The 25299-nt window shown below is 35.7% G+C and overlaps 2 protein-coding genes across 2 annotated transcripts in view; one reads left to right on the forward strand and one right to left on the reverse strand.

Annotated features, from left to right (window-relative positions):
* LOC145693218 (betaine--homocysteine S-methyltransferase 1-like) overlaps positions 1-6953 on the reverse strand; it is a 64669-nt gene extending 57716 nt beyond the window's left edge. The window contains exon 1 of the mRNA XM_081769009.1: positions 6816-6953. Within this exon, the coding sequence (XP_081625135.1) occupies positions 6816-6827 (12 nt within the window). The 5' untranslated portion in view covers positions 6828-6953. The remainder of the gene's footprint in view (positions 1-6815) is intronic.
* LOC145693217 (dimethylglycine dehydrogenase, mitochondrial-like) overlaps positions 1-25299 on the forward strand; it is a 77175-nt gene that overhangs the window by 33616 nt on the left and 18260 nt on the right. Inside the window, exons 8-10 of the mRNA XM_081769006.1 lie at positions 26-230; positions 21106-21354; positions 21813-22008. Of these exons, the coding sequence (XP_081625132.1) occupies positions 26-230; positions 21106-21354; positions 21813-22008 (650 nt within the window). The remainder of the gene's footprint in view (positions 1-25; positions 231-21105; positions 21355-21812; positions 22009-25299) is intronic.

The raw sequence follows: 25299 nt of genomic DNA on the forward strand, positions 1-25299 counted from the left end.
TCTTTACATTTTTTTTCGAAATTAGATTTTGGGTGGACTTTATAATCCCTATGACGGCCATATTGACCCATATTCTTTGACTCAAGCGTTGGCTATTGGAGCAAGGAAATATGGAGCCACTATTTATATGCCTATTGAAGTAGAGGGGCTGACAAATCTTCCGGATGGCAGCTGGAAAATTGAAACCTCGAATGGATCAATTGTTACGAAAAGAGTAGTTAATGCTGCAGGTAAGTGATACATGTTGGTAGGTAACAATATTTATTGAATTATATTAAAATTTTATAATTTTAAATGAAATTGGTAAGGGAAGGACATAGATTTTGACACTGGAAAGGTTAATTTTTGAACACGAACAAGATAATATGGATTTCCACTAAAATATGGATGTAAGGTCTAACTTTAAAAAAGAGTTTATATATTAGAGGAAAGTCATGTAGTACCAAGTATTAAGGTTAGTTGACCATATATATTACGAAAAGACAGTATTTATGGAAAAGTTATAATCAAATGTTAATTTCATATTCACATCAATATTATGTTACGTAAAGTGTGATTGATATAAATATAAGTAATTTAAGATAAAAATTGAAAACTGAAACTTTCTATCGGATATTATAATTGTCGGGTAGTATCATAAAGTTATCACACATAAAAAAAAAATCACACTAAATGAAGAATGTGAGGATGTTAACTTATACATATGTTAATATTTGTACATATGCATTTGTCTCTTCTTCTTCAGAGATCAACAATCTTTTGATTGGTTTGACACAGTTTTCCCCTCTTCCCTATCTTGAGCTAGACTTTTCATTTTCTCTACTTCTTCCTTATATCTTGTATTATTTGGTTAAGTGTATTTTAATTGCAGCTCTCCTCTAAGTATTTTTTCCCTCTGACATCCCCTTCATGTCTAATAGGGTGGTTTCTCTACATCTCATAATATGTGCAATCATCCTATCCCTCTACACATACACACAGATTGAGGAGCTGTCAACAAAAAGTTGGTAATTGTACGGTTCAAATTATTCACTGGAGATGAAAAACAGACATGAAAGAAAGTAATAATAAGTTCAACACTCTCTAAGCATTATGGTAACAATCCGTTGCAACCGTTTCAGAGGAAAATTTTTGCCATCATCAATGAATAGTTATTTATTTATTATTTACGTTGCTCGCAGGAACTACATTTTTGGTAAATTTTCTCTGTAAAAATAATGATAATGAGTTAGCACTTTGACCAAGTTTTTGAAAAATAAATAAATAAATAAATAAATAAATAAAATACGCACTGATAATGGCGAAAATTTATCGCTGAAACGTAACCGATTGGATTGTTACTTGGACGTTTAAGTGAGTGCTGAATTTTTATTATTATTTGATATGCACCTTATTATTTCTTTAACTAATGAAAGAAAGTACTTTAACATAGATAAAGTCTGCAATATTTTTGTTAAGATTAACAATTACTAACCTTTTTTTGGATTGTATAAGTTATGCCCAGAAGCTCCAGTTTGAAGCATTTTGCCTATAGGTAAAATGTGTTGTCCATAGTAAAGTGAAGTGAAATATGTTTCAAATTATAAATAGCGTGGTAAATAGTTTTGTCTAAGATTGTTTTATTTATGTATACCTGTTATCTCCAAGTATTGAGCTGGTGTGCGTAGGTTATCACTAATGGTTAAAAAAGTGATTGTTGATAGTAGTTTTCTTTGAAAATAACACATGAAAGTCGAATAACATGTAAAAATCTTCGTAAAGCGTAGGTTTTTCAGTTAATGTCTGCCAGTCGATGTCAGTAGGATTGGTTGACGAAATTATACCAGGAAATTAGGATTCCCAGTACACACAATAATGTAACAAAGTAACTTCCAGCATTGCTTCATCTTTTTACAACATCATAGAACTGTAGTTAAATTCACACTAGTGCCATAGAAAACGACCTAGAAGTTCACAGCAATAGTTTGCGCCCTAGCCTGTTTAACAACCTCGACAATCTACGACGTCCAATATCTTTAATGATGCGTGGTCGCTCCATGCCTTGTCGTTTGGTTTCTCCGTCCAATTCCTACTTCTAAAAGACACTAACCACGCAAACACTCGGCAGAGAAGTCGCACTTCTTTCAAAATGCTAATTCCCAGCTACCTAGTCATCACAATTTCGCCTTTATCAAACTCTTGATATATCACCGGCTTTCCTCATTCTACGTACAAGCACCACAGTGACTGATCGAGTGAGATCCCTGACGCGTTCTGGCGATCGGTTTTGCTGTGTCCTATAAGGGTAAAAACATACCAAAGAGACCTCGCCATCGAGGTCGAGGTTTAAGCCGCGGTCGCTACCTCGATGTCTAGGTCGCGATGGATAAAGGGTGCACATAGCGAGGAGATCACACTCTCGCTGTAAGTTATCAGCTTGAGGAGAAACATTACTATGACGCTTGTGAAATTATTCCGTCAGTGCATGAAAATCACTGCAAAACCATATTTTGAAATTGAAAGGATCAAACAGTTTATAAATAGGGATGAACGGGAAACAAGATATGACAAATGCCAAAGTCTCGTCTCTCGTTTTACAAAAATATTTGAGTCTCATCTCTTGTCCATCTCTATCAATAAATCAAAGACTTTTACATTTTTTCAATTTTCTTGAAGAAATGCTCTCTTTCAGCACTTTCATAATGATTTAGCTGGTGAGTGTATATTGACGTAGTTTTATAAAATGTTACATTCGGGTAAGTAAAATAGCCTTTTATTTTATCAAATGTGTGTCTGTTGCTTAACCTTTTTCCTGTAGTTAGCTAATTACGCCTGCAATACTACTTGCGTGAAGTTAGATTGTGCTTTTTTTTTTATTCAGTGGCGTAACTAATGAGCCACGGCAAAACAGGGCCCATCTAACTGTAAGCTTCGAAGATTAGCTTTACAATGGAAGAATGCTAAAATCCACTTTTCAGGTTTTGTGTGATTATACACTTTTTCTTCAACATTGTTCTGTAATCTTCTAATATTATCAAGTTAGCGCTTAGATAGCCATTTAATTTACTGCGAACACTGTATAGGGACTGAAATAATAAACAGAAAGGATTCAACAATATTCAATAATTTTCATCTGAAAGTGGAGATACAAAAAAGTCGGCTTTTCAGGATAAATGTTCTTTTTTGGGGGAGGGGCGGACGGAAACGTTTGCTTTTGACTCTTTATGTTCTTATTCAAGTGCCACTTTTGTTTCCTTGTAGTGGATTATACAGTTAAGAAAATATGTTTACAACATCCAGTACTCGTGAGTCCTATGTTCGGGTTGGGTTTACAAACTTATTATCTTATAATTGTTTTTCAAGCTGGCATTGCAGTTGTTGCTAACAAGTGTACGTTATGCAATCATCATATCCCAAATGTAGTTTTGGTTGTCTAACCATTTTATCAAGTATCTGGCACTGGCAAAAAAGAAAAATACAAGAATCCAAGAAACAGATACAAAACTCTTTTTGTTTTAAAAAAACACTTATTTCGTTCTCTGAAAAACATTTTATCCTGAGCTTCAGAGTCTTCATACTATTGGTATACCATATTGACTTGACACCTAGTCTTCCGTTCCGAGCGCTGCTATCGGCTGAAGGAATTACACTCCCTTTGGCTAAGGCTCTCTCGCTTAGCAATAGCTGAACCCTTATTGGCTCAACCGTGAGTGTGTCGAGGGTGTGAGCTTTAGTTCGCATATTTGCCACGGCTCAAGACATTTTGGTAGCACTATACAAAAGTTATAAAACAGTATTTTTGATATGGTGTTAGTTTAAAATCATGATGGTATTCATAGAATTCATTCTTCCTTTACTGTTACAAGTATATCATGTCAAAATTATTGAAAACATTGTAGACAGCGTTTTCAGGTTCTCCTTCTCGAATTTTAGGAGTCTCAATAAATATTGTATATAGTTATAATGAAGTTCTAGTTGACTAATAAATTTTAAATGTCAATTCTGTTCCATGAAATCTGCTACATTTTCAGAATAGTTATTACTAATACTATTAGAAAACTTTTCACTAAACAAATTTTTCGTTGAACATTAAGCTAAAACCCAGAAACAGTTCGTTGTATCTTGTAAACCCACTGCGTTCACCGATTTGCATTTCTTCTATACTATCGAATGATCGATTTTCTTTGATTCCTGAATGTTTTCAGGCTGTTCTCTTCAGAATGCAGAAATTAAATGTTATAATGGGAAAACCAATGTAGAACGTACGGCACTGTAACTTTTCACTAAAATTGCCATATTTTAGAAAGCACAAAGTTTTCCAGGCAAAACTTTTTTTTTAAAAGCAGTTTCTTTCCAGCATTTGTGGTCCCGCGTAGCGTTATCTTTAACTTTCTCACCTTTGGTGCGAGCGGTTTCGGGTTCGATTTCCAGTAGGGACGCCAGGGGCGGATCCAGGGGGCGATCGCCCCCCAGATGAGGAAACTTTCTTATTTTATATATATAAATAAAACCCATCCCAAAGTTTGGGAGCCCTTAAAAGTAGCAAGGGACGCTCGGAAAAAGTGTAAAAAGGCTTTCAAAGCCAGCCATTCTAAGTGAGCTTTTCTTCATTCACATCAGACAGATGTCTGTGACCCGCGTAGCGTAGTTGCTAACACTATTGTATTTGGTGCGAGCGGTCCCGGGTTCGATTCCCGGTGGCGACACTCGGTCGAAAGAGTGTGTAAAAGCTTTTCCAGACCAGTCATCCTGAGTGAGATTTTTCCTCTGGTTTTCTCATTCACACAAGACAAACGCCGATATGGTACCTAACTACCGATCCCAGGTCACTTCCTTCCTCCCTTTCCTCGGATAGGGTGATCGCCAAGGGATCATCCTTCATAGTGACGGGCTAACGGCCGTAGATGCCGAAAGCCCAGAAATTTAATTCCTAATCTTAACCTGGCTAATGTCGGGATGGTACCGACATAATGGTTCTAGGCCGCTTCCTCCTCATTTCCCCGGGCAGTATGGGCGCCAAGGGACGTCATCTTTCATATGTATATGTCCAATTAATATGACCATAGTTGCCGAAAGCCAATTAATATGACAGAAGTTGCCGATAAATCTAATTCCTAATTCTTTTCCCGAGCATGTGGATCTCTACTTGAGAGTGGATTAAAATTTTACTTTCTTGCTTGGTAACTATGAGAATAAAATCGAACTAGGCATCATCATTACAATAGTAATAATAATATGCAGTTTTTGTATGATATGAGCAAGTACTGACTGACTAGATGGAACATCCAAGGTCAAAACGTGTTTCGATTGCTCTATAAATTTTACGTTTTCATTTATATAGAGAGAAGGAAGCCTTTCGACATTTTCGCGGAGGGAGGCATGCATCCTTAGTTCGCTACTGCTTTCATTTTATATTAGTCATCTTCATGTGTCATCGTACATCATACATATAAAACCACCACATATATGGTTTAAAATGGTTATATATACTAGTCTTTCATTTTTAAGCACAAAATTACCAACACTTTTCAGAAGCCCGTCACAGTGGCGGATCTAGGAGGTAAAAACTATAGGGGGGCAGCCAGAAGCCAGACTATGATAGGTATATCATGAGTTTACGCAAGTGATTTTAATTTGAAATCCGTTTACGCACTTCGTAAACAAGAAGTAGGAATAAGAAATGAGTAATTCCTTTCTCCAGTTACAGTTACATGAAGTACGAATTGGCAATTAATAAGTTGTAGGCACTTACAGGTACGGAGTTAAACGGATTAGTCACAAGACATTACGCTTTACATTTCAAAAAATTGTAATTAACATTCAAGTTAGAAATTGTTGGAGAAAATAAATGTTGAATATAAAGATTCAAATCACCACAATTAATATTATCCTAGAAGTGTTCAGTAAATAATAAAAGGCAACGCTTACTATAAACTTTCAAAAATATATAAATAATAGCTTCAATTATTTTTGTCACTCAAATAACTGGGGGTCTATGTCCCCGGTCCCCGGCTAAATCCGCCACTGGCTCGTCAGTTTTCATATCACCACTTAAGAGTCTTCATCCCGGCGAAAGTAAAATACCGCTAATTTTACAGTCATTATGTGATATCTTCAAATAGATAAAAGATAATCGAAATGTGGAACAAAAGCGCCCTAGACAATATTATTTTACATGAGAAACCGTTATCACGACTCACTTATCTGCTTTCGATTTCGAGCCATTTTGAAAATCGGCATTAATTTTCGCGTTTCTAAACAGCTGAAAACGGAAAGCCACTAGGTGACTTGTGATAACGGTAACTCACGCTCACGCAAAATAATATTGTCTAGGGCGCTAGGACAAAATAATATTGTCTAATTACTGTAAAATTAGCGGTATTTTAATTTCGCCGGAATGAAGACTCTTAATTCATGAAAACGGTCTTTGACCTCTGGAGGCAGAAGACAACAGCTATGGCTATTTATAACCTGCCGGCACATCTCTTTCCTTCAAACACAAGTATTCTAATGCATTATCCCCATGTAAAAGAAATATTCAAAGATTACCTTAGTCAAATAATTGCTTCAATATTAAAGTGAAAACTAATATTCCAATAATAATAGAAAGTTATTTGAATAACGAATAATTTTAACAGCTCTAATTCTAAAATCTTAACATCTTTAAATATATATATATATATATATATATATATATATATATATATATATATATATATATATATATATATATATATATATATATATATATATATATATATATTATTACCCTTCTCAAATTATTTCTAACAGATTAACATGTGAAACAAATAAAACTTAAGAATATTGCAATTTACCATTTTGGACATCAGATCTTCTGTATTATCACTACGTCTATGGCAACACAAACAAATGCTGCAGTGCTTCTTCACTCCACGTGGGTCGCACACTCGCGACGTAATAAAAACAAACTTCCTCTCCTTAACTCAAGGTTCCGCCCAAACCAGGGTTGGAATTTTTAAAGTTGCTAGGATAGTACAGTACCATTAAATTACCGAATTTCATGTTGACTTACTATACACCTTACATTATAATAACAGGAATTCAGAACGTTGACTAATCCCACGTAGAGTAGTCGCTAACGCTTTGGTGCGAGCGGACTTGGGTTCAGTTCCCGGTAGGGACACAGTCGAGAAGTATAAAAGCTTTTTTCAAGCTAGCGGTCCTGAGTGAGATTTTCCTGGGTTTTCACATCAGGCAAATGCCGGGGTTGTACCTAACAATGGTCCCAGGCCACTTCCTTTTCTTCCCCATTCCTTCCTTCCTCCTTACTTCCCTGGATAGTGTGTATCCCTAATACGTGACGGGCTAACATGGCCATAGCTGCCAAAAGTCAAGAAATCTAATCCCTAATCCTAACTCAGAACGTTGCTTAAGATGATACGAAAAGTAGACTGTAACAAAAACAACCGCGGGCTACCTCTCACGAATTTCCGGTCGACTAGTAGATCGCGGTCGACGCGTTGGCCACCCTTGAAATTGCCGTATGTATGTGGTAATTCCCTTATAGTTTCCAACTCTGGACCCGACTCACAAAAAAAAAAAAAAAAAAAAAAAAGTTTATGAGTACGGTTCGTTTTCGTCTCCCGTGTCTTTCCTGATGATTGTGCGCATGACTTTCCCATAATTGAAGAGAACGTAGAGAGCTTCAACTATTCGATTCAGATATTTGTGTGCCTATTTCTTCATCTGCCTTTTCTATTCTACGATAACTCCCTCTCATAAACTTTACCCATTTTGAATGAAACTTCTTATATATATACACATACCTTCCTCCAACATTGGAATTAACGTTATTCTTTAGACTTAGATTCCATCCACAAGAAGGGGTAAAAGGGGCAACATCCATCCCATGTTGTATGTTTGCATCCTCCATGATGTTCATCTTAATTTCCAGAATAACTTTCGTAATAATAATCTGATTAGGATACAATACAGTAGATACTATCTTTAGAACTTTCCAATCACCTCTATTGCTTATATTTGAAATCGGTTACAGATAAGCAGGTAAAATGGAGCAACTGCTCGAACTTCAATGTTTGCTTGAATTATTTTCCCTGATACGAGTATGGCAAAATTATTCTATTTTTACATATGGTGTATCTTTTCTGTAAGACTTTGCAGTGATCCACAATTCTTGAGGTTGAAGTATGAATAGGGTGACCAGATTCTGACAAGCGAAAAGTAGGACATAAATATAATCAGGCCCGTATTTAGGTAAGTGCTATTCTGTGCTCGAGTACAGGGCTGCAGAATTTAGGGGACGGCAAAATTTTAGATTATTTTTTTTTAAAATTCACAATAAAGTAATATTTAAAACTAGTAACCCGCAAGCGCGAGAAAATATGTGTTAAATTCGCTCAGCCTGTCTATCTCAGGTGTGCCCTCGGAAACTATGCGAACCAGCGTTGCCAGACTCATAGCTCGGAATTATTCCAAAATCTGATCGAAATTATGCTAGATTCGATCAAATTATGCTAGATCCTCATACTTATTAATTCAGAAGTTTTTAAAGAAAAGAAAACCGAAGTTGAGATACGATGACGTAACTTAAAATACAAAGAGCGCAAGAATGCGAGGGTAGAACTCAATACTTCACGCACCAAATCTTTACTAAACTAGTGCAGTCGTTGCCAGACTTACAGCTTGGAATTATTCTGAATTATCTTTTATTTTAAGAGCAGGAAAAGCTTGGCATCTAAGAAGAATAAAGAGAGAGAAATATGTCGTATAAATGAATGCAAAGTGTTTGTTTACATATTTCCAAAGAAAATGACCTCGCAGTCAAAGGATTAGAAAACCCTGGGTGAAGCTAAAAAAAAAAAAAAAAAAAAAAAAAAAAAAAAAAAATCTTTGGAGTGAACTGGGTCAAACACATGGCGAAAGGCCTTTGAGTCACCTGCATTTGTGTGCTATATGTTTCATTTTAACGTCAAGAAGCTACCGTCTCCAATAAAACTCGTTTTCTAACTCATTTTCAGAAACACTAAATTCTTTATTATTATTATTATTATTATTATTATTATTATTATTATTATTATTATTATTATTATTATTATTATTATTATTTCCACGCCCCTTCTCTAAAGGCATCGGTAAAGAGAAGACATCTCGCCGTTTCGAACTTGCTTCGAACAATAAGACTGCCTATATGGTTTACCGACTAATGATTCAATTGAAGAGGATAGATACATTTCTGTCGTTATTTTTCTTCCCACGACCAACTTTATTCTCATCTTCAGGTTTTGCGGCTTTTTGATAAACTCGCTGGAATAATGCTAGATTTGGGCAGGATGCTAAAAGCAAAATGCTAGATGCTAAAGACGTGCAAATTATGCTAGATCTAGCATCATTATGCTAGATCTGGCACCGATGATGCGAACTATACTTCGGCCCCACCCCCGCCATCCCTATGATAGAGGAAACTCTCCCTTTGCTTACGGAAAAGAAGTGAATAACCTCAGCCGGGTTGCCAATTTGTCATTCAGTCGTTTGATCTTGACGAGTGAAGATCGTAGGCTACTTAGAATGGGTAACAAGACAGAGCACAGCGAAGTTCGTAAAATAATTCATTGTGGAAATGCTTCCGCATCTAACAAATGAAAGATCTAGGCCGCAACAACTTGTCCCTCCTCTTTCGAGGGAGATACGGGAAAACACTTCGACAGCAGCGCCAGAAGAGGCACAGTTAAAATAGAAAGGCTCTAATTACAGTAGTTACTAATTAGCTAGCTTATCTGATTATTTTTAAAAAGTCATCCTCTCCAACCGGCATACCAAGGGGTAAGGATGAACTTGAACATCATAAAGACTGATACTGTTGAACTCAGCGACCTCGAACACTATGAACTCAACCCTAATATCTGTTGTTTTCGATAACTTTTAAAATCTCGCCCCCTCCCTGGGAACTGGAGTATAACCTTGAAGTTGAATTGGATTAAAACTGTCACTATTTATCTCGGCGACCCCAAAAACTATGAATTCAATTCTAATATTGGTCGTTTTCGATTATTTTTAAAATGTCCCCATGTTATTCTTATGGGGACTTTGCACCCCCATATCTCAGCTCAGGTGTGACCTAGGGACCTACAACAGGCTATTTGAATCATTTCTCTGAGAGCTTTAAAATATATTAAAATTTCATTTTCTATTTATTATGGTTTCCGAGTTGAAAAGCGCTACAGACAGCTTATTATATTATTAATATAGATGCTATTAAACCATTACTGATGGTGAATAATGTAAACGATTACTTTTCTTATCAGTTATCAGTGATACTGGTGCGGGGGCAACAAATTACTTAGAGCACAGGAGCGTACAATATATAAATACGTGCCTGGATATAATAGTATATGATAGTTTACTGCGTCGGCAATACGCATGTCCTTATTTCATTTAACATTAACCTTAAGTTAATAATTTGTTTTTCTTTTTTTTAAAAAAATACTGAACGAAAGTATTGAAATAATTCAACACAACTCCAAATGCTTTGATGAGTGAGAAAATGGTTTATTTTTATGTATGTAATATATATAGCGATTTTCGGACCACTAGATTATTTCAAGTAATGAGAAAAAATTTAGGTAGGCACCGAAACTTCTATTCAACTTAGTTAGCATCACTGTCATAAATTGAAGAAAGAAAAAAAAAAAAAAAAAAACCTTTCCTACCTTACCGATATCTCAACAAGCCCGATATCTCTCGCTGCTCTCTTCCCGTATTGTACTCTTCCAGTTGCACCTTCATTGGCAGGTCATATATAGTCAGCTTCTCTAATAGTTATGAATTCATCCGCTTGGCAGCTCTTGACTAAATTGAAGTGTGGGTGAGATATAGAAGCTTGGAAGAAGAGTGATTCACAAAACACAAACTCGCAAAGAACAAATACGTACCAAGTGGTAGTAGTGTTTCTTCCAGACAGTGTTGGAGGGGGGGGGGGCTTTGCCCTCACTAAGTTGGATAGCTGTCCCCGGAAGCTAAGAAATCTGAATTGTTATACAGTCTAGGCCAGACTGAATAACAATTCAATTTTCTTCGGACAAAAGTTTCTGGAAGGAAGCTTGAGTAGTAGTAAGAAAAAAAGCAGCAGCATAAGAATAAGACCAGCAATGCAAGCGCGTTCGACATGATGTAATGGTCCGCAGACTCTATCCTTTTCTGATTGAGAGAAGCGAGATTATGTATCATGGTTGTTTTATAGTAAAATCTTAAGCGTAGACACCTGCAACGGAGAGTAAAAGGGGGCGATCCCCCCTGAAGTTTCAAGAGGGGTTCGGATCTCCGAAATATATGCTCAAACATTTTAGATTTGCTTACTCATCACTACAGTAATAATTAATATATTTACTATAGTTTATAAAGTTCTTGCGAGTGACGAAAATTCTGCAGACGTTTGTGGTCCTAAATATTAATTATGATTAAAGCAGATGAATTATCAAAATATAAAATAATTCCGTATTTTAATCATGTGCTCATATCGGTGCAGTTTTAAAGAATGCTTACTGCCTCAAGAACTGTCCAGTATCGGTTCTCTCTCAAGCAAGATGTTTTCCTTTCTTTGGCATTGTCATACTACCAGCCATGAAATTAGGCGATTCCAACACAAAACACCAAATTAAAGTATAAATGCAGTCAACGAGACTTAATATTTATGATACTTCTTTCCACTGCACCCAGTTAAGTAATTTGTAATTAATCTCTCTCATGAATATTTTTATTGACATATAAGTAACTTTTACGAAATGAAATCTTTCAGTTTTACTTCAAATAATTGTACCGTGTAGGCTAAAGGAGATGATCAGAATGAAGAAAGTAGTGGGAACAGGATAACCCCGAGATAACACACATGCACGGTATTCGTTCAACACAAAGCTTACTTGACGCGACCTGGTATCGAACCAGGGATCGCAAATAATTTAGAATTTAGGAAATAATTTGTGACACCGAAAGAATAATAATTTTACTATGCACAGAAGTATACATATTCTTTTTATGCTTAAGAGGTTGCTTGATTTTGTTTTCACAAAATTCTCCAATTTAAAACATCGTTACAGTTAAGAACTGAAATAAAGAAGACTCAATAGTCAAACATGCACATAGTATGATGTACAGAATGAATAGTAAACCACACCAAATCAAACGAACATCGATAATAGCAGAAATATCTCATGCTTGCAATTGCAGTTCGTTCTTCTTTCCTACTTTGAAAGGCTCTTCTACCACCAGGGACGTACGCAGGAATTTATTTCGGGAGGGGTCCACTTTTCGGGGGGTCCAAACATAATTTCAGGCTAAATTATATTAAAAATTGTAAAATTGCCCCTAAAATTAGACTAAATTTACAAAAAAGTTCGTATTTGGGGGGTTGGACCCCCAGAACCCACCCCATGCGTACGTCCCTGCCTACCACTCCCGAAAGAGAAATTCCTATGTTCAGGATATTTACAGCATCAAATTCAATGATTTCGAATTCACGGTAATTCCCATTGATTGAAAACTGACAAATTATTCCAAATATTAATATTTAGTAAATGATGTCTTGAAGGGGAAAGTCCTACCATTGGTCTAATGGCTACCTCTGTGTCTTTTGTGCAAACGGTCCTATGTTCGATTTCCGGCGGGAGAGCATAAAAATATATCTCACAATCATTCACTTTTAATAATCATCTGTCTTCTTTACTTTAATTTGCTGGAATGTTAAACCAATTTTGTTATTTTCGAAGGAAAAAAAAAAAAACAGATTTCATGTTTCTTTATAGTACGTAGAGGTAGAACAGCAGACAAAAATACGTGGTTACTGAAAATGGACTTCTTATCCCTTATATTCATACAAAGAAAGCTAACAAAATGCATATTGTTGGAGGAGATATATATATTTCTCTACCCTAAAAAATAAATACATAAATAAAATAAAAATAAAGCGGAAAATATTTGCGGTAGCGTAACTTTCTATTCAGAAACATTTGACGAGCAGCATTTCAGATTTCAATCGTCATAGAAAAAGAAATGAAGCTCGAAAAGAGCAAGGGAAGACCTTCCATTTTAAATAACGTGTCGTTTATTTAATTAAATAATTTTGTTTATCTGCGTGCGTAAGTATATGCATTTTTTGTTTTGTTTTTTCTTCTTTTTGGGTTACGCTATCATTCATGGCTTAAGTCACACGCTATATATTCGATTCTTCAATAACATGGGTATAAAAGTTTTGTATATAAATAGTGTATAAACGTACATTAATAGTAGTTGTTTGGAAGAAAAGGAAATACTGTAGCTTATATATTAAATCAATATTAGAGAATATATGTTAATCAATAAATACTGTATACAAATAGAGCTTTAAAAGACTTTCCTCTTCATATTTCATGAATATTTTTTGGATAAGACTCAAGAACGCTGGAGGAGGGAAATACTTGCGCGTACGTACATATTTTTCATATTGTAACCGCTGCTTCTACAGACCACGAATCGCTACTGGAATTTACCCCTCTTCAATTTGAAGGAAAAAAGTTCCACGATATTGTTTGCAGAAAACTATGTTCGAGTTTGATGATACGGCATTTTTTAAGGCAGACTAATAGCTCCCATTGCTTGGATTTAAAACCAGCCGAGAATAAGATAGTAACTGTAACTCTTCCTTCTCCTTGATGGCAGTACGCAAAATGTATTCTCTTTTCGTACAGTATGATACGTATGCTCTTTAAGGCACATATGTATCATACTGTGTACTACTTGAGGTTGAAATCAGTCAGTTAAGTGGTCGTAGAATAAATTTTCCCTCCTTTTCCCAGAGAAATCGTAAGATAATGAGGCAAACAAGTTGTTGGTTTAATGCAAGAGCCATTCATACGTCATTGGGTGAAGTACGATCAAGATCCTAAAGCTGGTGCTACCGCAAAAAATGAAAATGAAATGAAATCTTTAAGTTTTACGTCCCACGGTTATGCCGATTAGGCTAAAAGAGACGGTGATGATGAGAAATGAATGAAATGGTGGAATGAAAAAAGTGGGAGGAAACTGGAGAACCCCGAGAAAACCCACGAGCACGGTGTTTGTCCACCACAAAGACCACACGGCGCAAGCTGGGATCAAACCAGGGACCCCAAGCACCGGAGATGAACGCTCTACCACTGAGCCACCGCACCACCTGGTGCTACCGCGCTGGCAGCAGAAGTATGTTATGCACAGGAAGCGGCCTAGCTTTCTGAGATTTGACATTCTCCCTTTGGATCACACACGACGGCGACAACGCAAAACGGGGCCAAAACCATTTTGCCATTCAGATAGGAGCGGTTTGCTTATCCGCCGTGCAGTACCAACCTCACGTCCAGTGGAATCAATGAACAAGTGAAGACAGCCCTGAAGTTTCTCCGTATGCAGAACATGCATTTTTCCAAGGAGAGTTTTAAACATTATAAAACCGTATAACAAATGCATCAATGTTTTTGATTCTTATGTAGAAAAATGAAGCGTCTTGCTCTTTATTTTCGCAGTATGATATTTGTCTTGCATAAGCAACTGTGTCCGTATCCATCAGAGTAAGCTTATCTTCTGACTTATCCTAATATGTTTTAGGGATAATTTCATTATTTAAAAAAGGAAACTTATTTGAAAATTAAGAATTATTTGGCTTAGTTGGTAAGGATAAGGCCAATTGCTGAAGGATAAGGCTGGAAAAATATCCAATTAAAAAAAAAAATCGCTCGCTTCCATAATGTACCGGCATCATTAGTTGGCGCGAACGTAACCACATCATTAGTTCACTTGTAGTGAGTACGAGCTATAGTTCGATCCCAGTTCGCGCCAAATAGACTTTGTGGCGGACAAATACCATATGTGTTTTTTTTCTGGATTCTTCCATTTCCCATACTATCTTCATTACATCGTTCCATTCATTCTCATCACCACCGTCTGATTTAATCTACACGTAGAGCTTAAAACTGAAATATTTAATTTTTCCTATTTGGGCTAGCACAAATGGGCTTTTAGCATTCGACTCAACTTCTATTATAACTTTCGTACTTTTTCCTCCGATTTTAATGAAACTTTGGGTATGTTTTCTTTCATACTTAGCAATAAACATATCGTTTGGAGTTGAAACACGTCAAAAGTAAAGAGGAAAATCTACCTTCAGTTCATAGTTTGTGTATATAAATAACTAGCAGCGTTCACCCCGCTTCGCTGCGGTCACCCCGGAACGCAATAAACTTTGTTACTTAGATAATTTTTACTTTTTCGCTTTCAAGTGATATGATAAAAACCATAGAAGATTGCAGTAAATCTTAACATTATATCGCCTGTCATTTATGTTAACCCGCCCCGCTTCGCTGCGGTCATCCCGGAAGTTTTCGCTTTCAAGTGATATGATAAAAACCATAGTAGATTGCAGTAAATGTTAACATTATATCGCCTGTCATTTATGTTAACCCGCCGAGTGACACGGTCATGCGGGTTGCATATAAATACGTTTATTTTTACCTATGATGAACTAACAAAGGATTTGTACGTTATGGACACTTGAATGGTCAATTATCTCAAGACACTGGTAATTAAAAATTAAAGTGATATGATAAAAACCATCTAGGGTCCAAATCCTAATAACCCCCCAAAAATAAAAGAAATTGGTTCAGCCGTATTAGCGTGATGAGGTAACAAAGGATTTGTGCGTTCTCTTTTATATATATAGATAGATGTGGTAAAATAATAATAATAATAATAATAATAATAATAATAATAATAATAATAATAATCTACAATAACTTTCATTAAGAAAAAAATCGATTTTGATCGAACATGATGTGTGTTTTCTTTGCGACTTCCCAATCATCCCTGTGCTTGGAGTTGGAATAGGTCAAGAATAAGGGGATAAATTTACTCCGGTCTCATTAAAAAAAAAAAAATCCACAGACCCACTACAAGTTCGTAAGAAAAAATCTTCGATTTCAATGAAACGTAGGATGAATTTTGTTTGAGACTTAAGAATTACCCGTGTTAATCTTTTTTAAAGTAATTATACATTTTTTTTTTAAGTAACTATACCATTACCAAGTTTTCATCAAACATTGCATGTGGTCTCTTTGTGGCGTTCAAATATGGCTTGTTGCTTTAGGTTGGTATTAATCAGAAACAGCATATGTGAATTCACCCACAACTTTAAGATATTTCATTGTATTTTTTTTTTAAATAACGTTTTATTATGATGTACATTTCTTTGGAGGCTTAAGAATTACTTATGTTGGTTGAAGCCTGTCAAGGACAAAGTGGTGAAACCTGTAACTTAAAATAAATAAATAAATAAAATGTTTTCTATTATGCACCGTTCTACTAGTTTTAGTTCATAGAAGTAGTTAAAATTTTCAGTATTGCGAATAGTGTTGTTCACGAGACGAGAAATAAGAGTGTCTCGTCTCGATTCTCGAAAAGCCTTTCTCATCTCGTTTTTGTAAATTTATGTGTAACATTTACACTGATTTTCTTTCCTTCATTTTATCTCGAAGTTATTCGATTCAGAATCCTTACGCGAAAGGTCCACGAAAGGTCCACAAGAGGTCCACGAAAGGTGTGATATAATAACATTGAAACCATTTTTATTATTGAAGTATATTTTGCAATGACTTATTTTTCTTTAAACGTTGATAAATCATTTTCATTGTGATCGTAAACAATCACTTTCGTGTAACACTAAAACATTTTTCTTGTCTCATCGCGAATTTAAAAATGTAGTTCTCGTCTCGATTTTTTTTTTTTCGTGGGCAACACACTAATGCGATAGATGACTGTTTGAAGAGAGTTGGGAGGCACTTTCAAACTAGCTGACTGAATTCTTGTAACCTTTTCATACGAATTAGTATACTCAGTGTTTCTTTCCTATTCGAGTACGAATAACACAAAACAATACTGGCTGTAATGGTCGAGCGATCTAACAAGTCATTAGGCTCGTGATACATAATGAAGCTTATCTTGTGGGCGAATTGAATCACGGGAAACGGCTGAACCGTTTGAAATGTATTTTGAAGTACAGTTATCATGGGCTTTTGTCATGTGATTTTGATTAAAATGCGTATCCTAAGGAAAGAACAGGGAATCATAACTTACGCGAAAAAATGGTATCTCACAACCCGTCAAGCTAGGAAGATAAAACTCGGTAAATAAATTCCTCATTCACTACTAATAAACGGACACGTGCCTTAGCGTTTTTCAAAATTTCCGTTTTAAGCGGGGGGTATTATATATGGAAAGAGACATTGTCTGATGTTTGTAATCGCATCACAGGGAAAATGTTTGACCCGTTTGCAAATTATTTTGGAATATACTTACTACCTATCTTAAGCTGGATTTTTGTCATGTTACTTTAATTAAAGTTATATAGAGGAGGGGGTTTAAAAGTGGATTGGGGCTCAAAAATAGATTATCTTACTGGTTTTTATCATTACACCCTCATTGAAATGCGTATCTTAGGGGCAGGAAGGGGTTTAAGTAGTTTCCATAAACATATTTTTCCCATGCGAAGAACGGGGATTTCAGCTAGTAAATAATAAACAAAACTATGATGATTAAACTCTTTAGTCTCCCCCTACAGATAATTTTTCTTTCCATAAAAAATATTCGTATTTAGACCTAATACATGAAAAAAAAACTAATAATAGATCAAGGTTTTTCTGGGGAATACGAAAAAGAGCAAATCTGAAGAATATGCTGGAATGGAAATTCTAAGTGGAAAGTGAAGAGCCTTATAAAGCAAAATCAATGAATTAAATATAAAATCAACTAAAATACATAAATAGAATATCTATCTACATAAAAGAAAAACTTGGAATAACTAGGTTTATTCAGAACAACTTACTTGATAGAGCATATTACGAGAACATGAGAACAGTTGACTACTATTCAAAGTTAAGTAAATTTACTAAATGCAATTTATAGTACATCATATATGATTCTGCAGAAAGTCGTCAGGAACGTCAACTTCTTTAGAAAGTCTGGAAAAGGTCAAAATACAGCTGTTATATAGGTTTTACAGCTGAATATAAGAATTGATAAATTACTGTCTGACTCAAACCTCTTGATGTTTAAGGCGTGCCTTCTTTTTTGCATTACCCAATGAAAGTTACACGAGGATGCTTGGGAGGAATATTATTCGCAATTAAAAATTTCTTTGTTAATAGAATGTTAGTGTATGTTTAGGAAAAAATCGTTTCTAAATAATTAGGGAAGAAAAGCATGATTCTACTTCGAAAAGCATGGTTCATTATTTTATTGTAAGATTATTTTTTCATACACAAGTCAATCTAAACAAGTGTTTCTTAGGATGGGTCGGGAAAAAAAATGTTTGTTTGAATTTCGATTGACCGGGTTGCGAAAAAGTTGCCTCGTGTTAGTGGTACTCCACACAGAAAATGTTGGTTCTTTTGTAAACTTCCTTTGCCTCATGAGACTTGCATATATTTATAGCTGCGGCTATGTAAGCCGCACGACACTACGAAGAAAATTGTGCTGCACAGCTATAACCATTGGTTCTTTTTCACACTGAAGCATTCTGACTGAAAATAAAACACAAGAGAAAAGTGAGATGCGATATTGTTTCTATGTGGTTAAAAATTATAATCAATTAGACGAAGAAATTGTATTGGTGTTTCCAAAACACATTATGAATATATAGTAGGTCATGAAAAATTTTTACTAAACTTTCTCTAGCAGCTCTTAGCTCGTTCCGGTACATACATTTCGAATCTCCCTAGACCCCACCACGAGGAGGTGGCTGCAAATTGAATTCCACCCATCCACCCACTTGCTTGTTTTCTTTTTTTCTTGACTCATTTTCTTTCGATAATCCTGCTTGGAGTCAAACTTGTGCATTTTTTTGAGACTCTGATTTTGCCCTGATAAAGCTCTCTCTGATTCGCTCCACACACTGGTGCATACACTGTCATTTTTATCATCCTCTCCACCGCTTGCGTATGGCACGAAAAAAATCGAAATTCCTCAGACGCTGTAGCCGCCGTTCTATTTTCTTTTATCTGGCTCGAAGAAAGTCCTCCTGTTAATGGTGGCTCGGTTACGTCTGTTGAGAACCAATCGATCATCTCATGATATTTACTTCCGTCTAAGTTTATTTTCGGAACATCGTATTCACGTAGACTTGGTCTCTTTCACTGCCAAGACTTTTTTCTTCTTCATCCTAAAACTTGGATGTCCTGGCTCCTGTCGGTGATCATTGATAATAATAAGCTTTCCGAATGGGCAAAGAAAGCGTTAAAACTAATCACAGTATACACGATTCTTCTTAATTCCTCTGGAAGTAAGGATGCAGATCGAGCGTGTAGTCACAAGTGTCGCGTCCCATTGGTAAGAAAAGAATTTCGCTTTATTTCAAACAAAACTCGTGCATATACTTTGTTGAAATACTGTGCAAGCTAGCGAAGTGCTTCGTCAGGACTTTTGGTGCTAATATATAATCGGAGAATGCAAGAACTTGTCGTCAACCATCATGACATGACAATTGGTCCAAGCTTTTTCTTCAGAAGAACTGGCGGAGACAAACCTGAAACGGCTCGGTAAATCCAAAAAGTATTGCTGATCGTTACTGGACTGTGTATAAAATTACAATGATTCCGACTTCTTATAAAACAATGCTTTACGTATTATTACTGTCGTTCAAAATATATATATATATATATATATATATATATATATATATATATATATATATATATATATATATATATATATATATATAATTGCACAGCCGATTACAAAATTACATTATATCAGATTACTTGATTAAGATTTTCCTTATAATATAAACGGGTCTAAATAAATTGTTCACGATATACGTGAAAAAAAGCTGCAATGTATGGTTGACAACATATTTTTCACGCTATATACGAAGAACATGAATTGAAACATAAAAATACAATTTTTTTCGTCTAATTGATTACAATTTTTAACCACATAGGAACAATTTCGCATCTCACTTTGCTCTTGTATTTTATTTTCAGCCTCAGAATGCTTTAGTGTGAAAAAGAACCAAAGGTTATAGCTGTGCAGCACAATTGTTTTCGTAGCGTCGTGCGGGTTGCATAGCCGCAGCTATAAAAGTATTCAAGTCCCTTGAGGCAAAGGAAGGGGTTGATAAAAAAAATCAAAATTTTCTGTGTAGACTACCACTAACAGGAAGCAATTTTTCGCAACCCAGCCAATCGATTTTTTTAAAATTCGATCCACCCTCCTGTTTATTCTTTCACCTTCTAAGTTTGAAGCGTTTACTTCGTTCTCCCATCTGTGTTTCACGAGAGAAACCTTTCATGTTATACTTGCACACGAAAGGAAATTAAGGGGCCACGGTGGCTCAGTGGTAGAGCGTTCACTTCTGGTGCATGGGATCCCTGGTTCGATCTCAGCTAGCACCAAGTGAACCTTGTGGTGGACAAACACCGTGTGCGTGGATTTCCTCGGGCTTTTCCCGTTTCCTCCCACTTCATTCCGCCATTTCATTCATTTCTCATTATCGCCGTCTCCTTTAGCCTAGCCAGAATAAACGTGGGGTGTAAAATTTAAAGATTTCATTTCATCTCATTTCACGAAAGGAAATTAAATCCGACTACGTCGCTCTTAAGCGCCATTGGCTTTCGCCAAACGTCAAGGGGTTTGAGCAGGACAGTAGGTAAGTTTTCTTCCTTTAGCTTGTAATATAAAATTTAAATTTTTACCGATGTGACTTTCCTCATTAGCTACCACTGAAAATAATACTTATAACACAAGTATGGAAATTTAAAATAATAATAATAATAATAAATATACATGCCGAGAACCTAATATACAAGCCCACTACTTTACAAATTTGTATGAATGAACATGTGTAATATTCTTTAACGGAATACCAACAATAAGTTAGGAAAATATAGCTAAAAACACTTCTTAAAAATAGCTTTCAAATTACTTAAGTCAAAAGTAGTGTAGTTTGATATCTGCATATATAAGTAGTACCTTTCCTAATAATAAATAATTTTCATATGAGTTTTGGGAAAGATTTATAGAAATGTGTAAAAAAAAAAATATATATATATATATATATTACATTCAAATTTTCAGGCTTTTGGGCTCGCGAAGTAGGAAAACTTGCTGGACTTGATCTTCCTTTGGTCCCTCTGTGTCATCAATACCTTGTGACGTCAGCAATTCCTGAAGTAAGGTCTCTGAAAAGGGAAATGCCTGTTTTCAGACATCTAGCTGGTTCATTCTACATACGACAAGAAAAGCAAGGACTTTTACTTGGGCCATATGAATCCCAAGATACCATGAAGTTATGTGAAGATTGGGTTACGAATGGAGTACCTAAAGGTATCATAGTGAACAATAAATTGATTTAAATGCCTATTTTTTTCTTTAAGGACTAAGTCTGTTTACAAATACATGGCATAAATATTTGTCTATAATAGCATTGTATATTAGAGAATAATTCATATTCAAGTTTACAGTGAATAAGTAATCAAACTAAATTGGGACACGTACTAGTTATGTTCAAAATTAGTACTACCTAAACTTTAAAAAATACTCTACTTAGTAGGTATAAAACACTCTACTTTCTTGCTTCTGAAACTTTTAGAATTATAATGGTTGGCTCAAAAATTCCAGTCCCAAGATTATTTAGAAGATAAAACTTGTTAGTACATTATTAAAGATAATACGAGGAAAATCAAAAAAGTAATTGAGTAAATTTTTCACGGCGAAATAAAATTTACTGTACATTTATTTTTATAATTACATAACATTATTCTACATAAACTTTGCCATTTCAGGTTTTGGAAAGGAACTCTTTGAACCAGAGTTAGATAGACTGACACCTCATTTAAATGTAGTAATGGAAGCATTCCCATGTTTTGCAAACGCAAGCATTCAGACCACCATTTCAGGTCCCATAACATACAGTCCAGACTCTTTTCCGTTGGTGGGTCCAACACTGTTACCAAACATGTGGGTTGCTGTCGGATTTGGGTAAATAAATCTATACTTATATAATGTGAAGTGTCTGTGTATGTATGTATGTGTCCGTGACAGATTTTCGAATGGAAAGAGGTCGCCTGAAGGTACCACATTTTGTACACAGATAGGTCTTCGTAGTTCGCAGGATTCTAGATCCGGCCCTGACAGTGATCTATATTAATGCCGAATCCATAGTTTTCAGAATCACTAAGCCGATCTTGGTGACAGTCTTGACATTTAAGCCCAAATTTAGGCAAAAAGGGATATGCTCAGTTGGCCCAGGAAATGACAGGGATAACGCCGAAGGGATTGCTCTTCGCTGACAGGGACAACACCAAAGATACTGCTCTTCCTTTGTTTTGTTTATTTCACTCGTTTCTTTACTTTGGAAAATTGTATACTACATACTTCTTATCGTTCCCATGTGAGGAACGGGTATTTAAGGAACTAATATAATAGCACTACATATCACCAAACACATTAATGCGTTTCAAACATTTCCTTTGTACACATAACTTTTATTTGTTTGCGAGCTATTTACCCTGGTTAACTCAGAGTTCATCGGATCATTTCATAAAATCAGGCTGAATTTCACAAAGATTGTTGCATACAGAATTGAAAATCTTTCATTGTATGTAGATACGAGTAACCTATGAAATTACGAGAACAGGAAGTGTTGCAATTCAAATTCAGTAGAGCATGAATACAGTGTAGTTAGGGATGCACGCGAGACGAGACTGAAAATTTTATGCGAGACGCGAGACGAGACTAAACCATGCGAGACGAGACGCTAGACGAGACTCGGTTAAGTCTCGCGAGACTTTTCGCAGTCTCGCAACATTTATGCATTACATTTAATTGTATATTTAGTGATTTTACATTTATTGAGTTTTCTAAGTTGAGCGTTAATGCCTCCAGGAACAAAAAAAAGTGATTGGGGCAATAGACATTTTATGAGATTTATTATCATTCAAGATTATTTTTATTACCTTGAATATTATTATTCAAGGTTGATTTTCAGAATTAAAGCCTTCTTTAGTTTCTAAACATCATTAAAAAAGAAAAACTGTGTAAATTGGAAATTTATTACAGCATTGATTTAGGACTTTATTTTTCGACACAAACACATACACGCGGGCGCGCACGAATACATGAACTTCTGTTTTTGGTCTGAAAAGCGAATAAGACTCCCTATTGCTTCGAAATGTGATATTTCTGTTGTTTCTGTCTTTTTCACATAACTAGCGATTAATATTGGGGGATGGCGGGGAAATCCCCTCTCGTCAAAGTTTATCTCCGGCCCGGTTCGCAGAAATAACATGATATTTTTCCATGGAATAAGTATTTTCTTTCCATATATTTATCAAAAACATCCCCCTCTAGTTCGGAAGTTCAATTCAAACACTGGTTTGGTAGGATGGCCCTATAGGTTTGGTGGGAGATGGTAGGAATGGCCCTATATCTGTCAGTAAATTTATTTTCTAGATCTGGCAACACTATATAAGTTGAAAGCGAAAGTTGATAAAATGCGAATTCTGGCAACATTGCAGTTAGTTCAACTGTGTGATCTGGAAATTGATCCAGAAAGCTTTTTTCGTATCAAGTATAGTTTGGTGGATATTTGGATTCTCGCAATTGTTAATATATTGCGTTATCCACAAGTCCGTTGACACAAGTAATGTTGTTCCTTGGTGGTTGGCGTAAAGGGAGATAGGCGACAATAGATGGCAGCACTGTTCTCCTACACAAGTAACGTATTTTTATATTTTCTCTGCTGCTTCCACAAATTTAATGTTAGAGTGTTTAAACTTTCTGAAAAGAAAGTTCAAACCTATTCTAAGGGAACAATCCGTGTCAATTTTGGATATTGTGACGTTAGAGCATTCCTCGGACTAGAAGCAGGCAAAGACAATGTTGAAATCCGGTTAAATAAAGACGAAGAAATTTACATAAAGATATACGGTAGTAAAAGGATGCGGGTTTGGTTCAATGAGTTCAGAAAAACATATACGGAAACGTTATATTCTTTATATCCTAATTACATTGGTGACTTTTTTTCGGGACAAAATTGTGCCCGCATGGCATACTGGAGAATATTGCTGGAGACCTCTAAGCTGGAAAACAATGTTGGATCCAGTAACAATTTATGCTGGTTTTGCTGTAAATTATGCTATTAATTTGACGAAAATTAATGGTCCAGCAATCAAATTCCATCACAACTTTTCTTTTAATTTGGAGCGGAGGGGACACAGGTCGGATACCATGTTGAACTCTAGGTTCCGTCTCCTTAGGATGTTATGAACATTCATCCCATGGAAAGCAATGGCAAACCACAATGGATTCACCTTGCCAAGGGACTTTTAGGTCAAATACCTGTCTTCGGACAGAATATCAGATCATCATTCATTAACAGCCATAGAATAACACATTTCAAAATTTTGACCCAGAATATATGCGAGACTGCGAGACCATGCGAGAAAGTCTCGCGCGAGACGCGAGATGAGACTCAAAATTTTATGCGAGACGCGAGATGATACCAACATTTGAGGCTGCGAGACGAGATGAGACTTTTCCATTTCTCGTCTCGTCTCGTCTCGCGTGCATCCCTAAGTGTAGTCAGTTCATACCAAAGAATAGATTCCTCAGGAGCCAATTATTAAGTTAAAGTGAGGTAGTTTTTGTAATATTTCGATAACAATCTAATCTATATAATGTTTTAAATCTAGATTTTGACAACAAATGAATTGATTCTTCTAAATAAATTGGTTAAATTATACTCTAGCCTCTCTCCTTATAATTAGAGCTATGGGGAACAAGAAAAAAATAGTAATGCATCCAGGCTGACTTGCTATTATGGTTACATGATAATATGGAGATGTCTTTCCTCCTATCTCTCAATTTCACAGACAGAACTTTGAGCAAGTAGTTAACGTTTTGACGTTTCTTATGGAAGACACAAGTCCATTTTTCGATAATGTTACGTGTATGTAGTTCAGATTACATGTTTAATTGTAGATTTACGTATCACATAGCTTCGATGCTGCAGAGAATTCCATATTCCAACTAAACAATCCGTGTTGCTCTCTCTAACGTATGCTACTAACTACTCACCTAATACAGAGTTCGTATTGAAGGACAAATGCTGCTATCTTGATTTTTTTCTACTATTCACCGTACCCAAATCGATACATAACTCTTGAAATCGAAAGCCCGGTATTTTGAATATTGGGTGAAAGCAACGTGACGTATGTAACATGTTGACTTCCTTTTCTGACTTTCTTTGAGTGTAGCGGCCTTCATAAT

The sequence above is a fragment of the Thermobia domestica genome, chromosome 8 (genome assembly GCF_964235325.1).
Source record: "Thermobia domestica chromosome 8, izTheDome1.hap1.1, whole genome shotgun sequence".
In the NCBI taxonomy this organism is placed as follows: Eukaryota; Metazoa; Arthropoda; class Insecta; order Zygentoma; family Lepismatidae; genus Thermobia; species Thermobia domestica.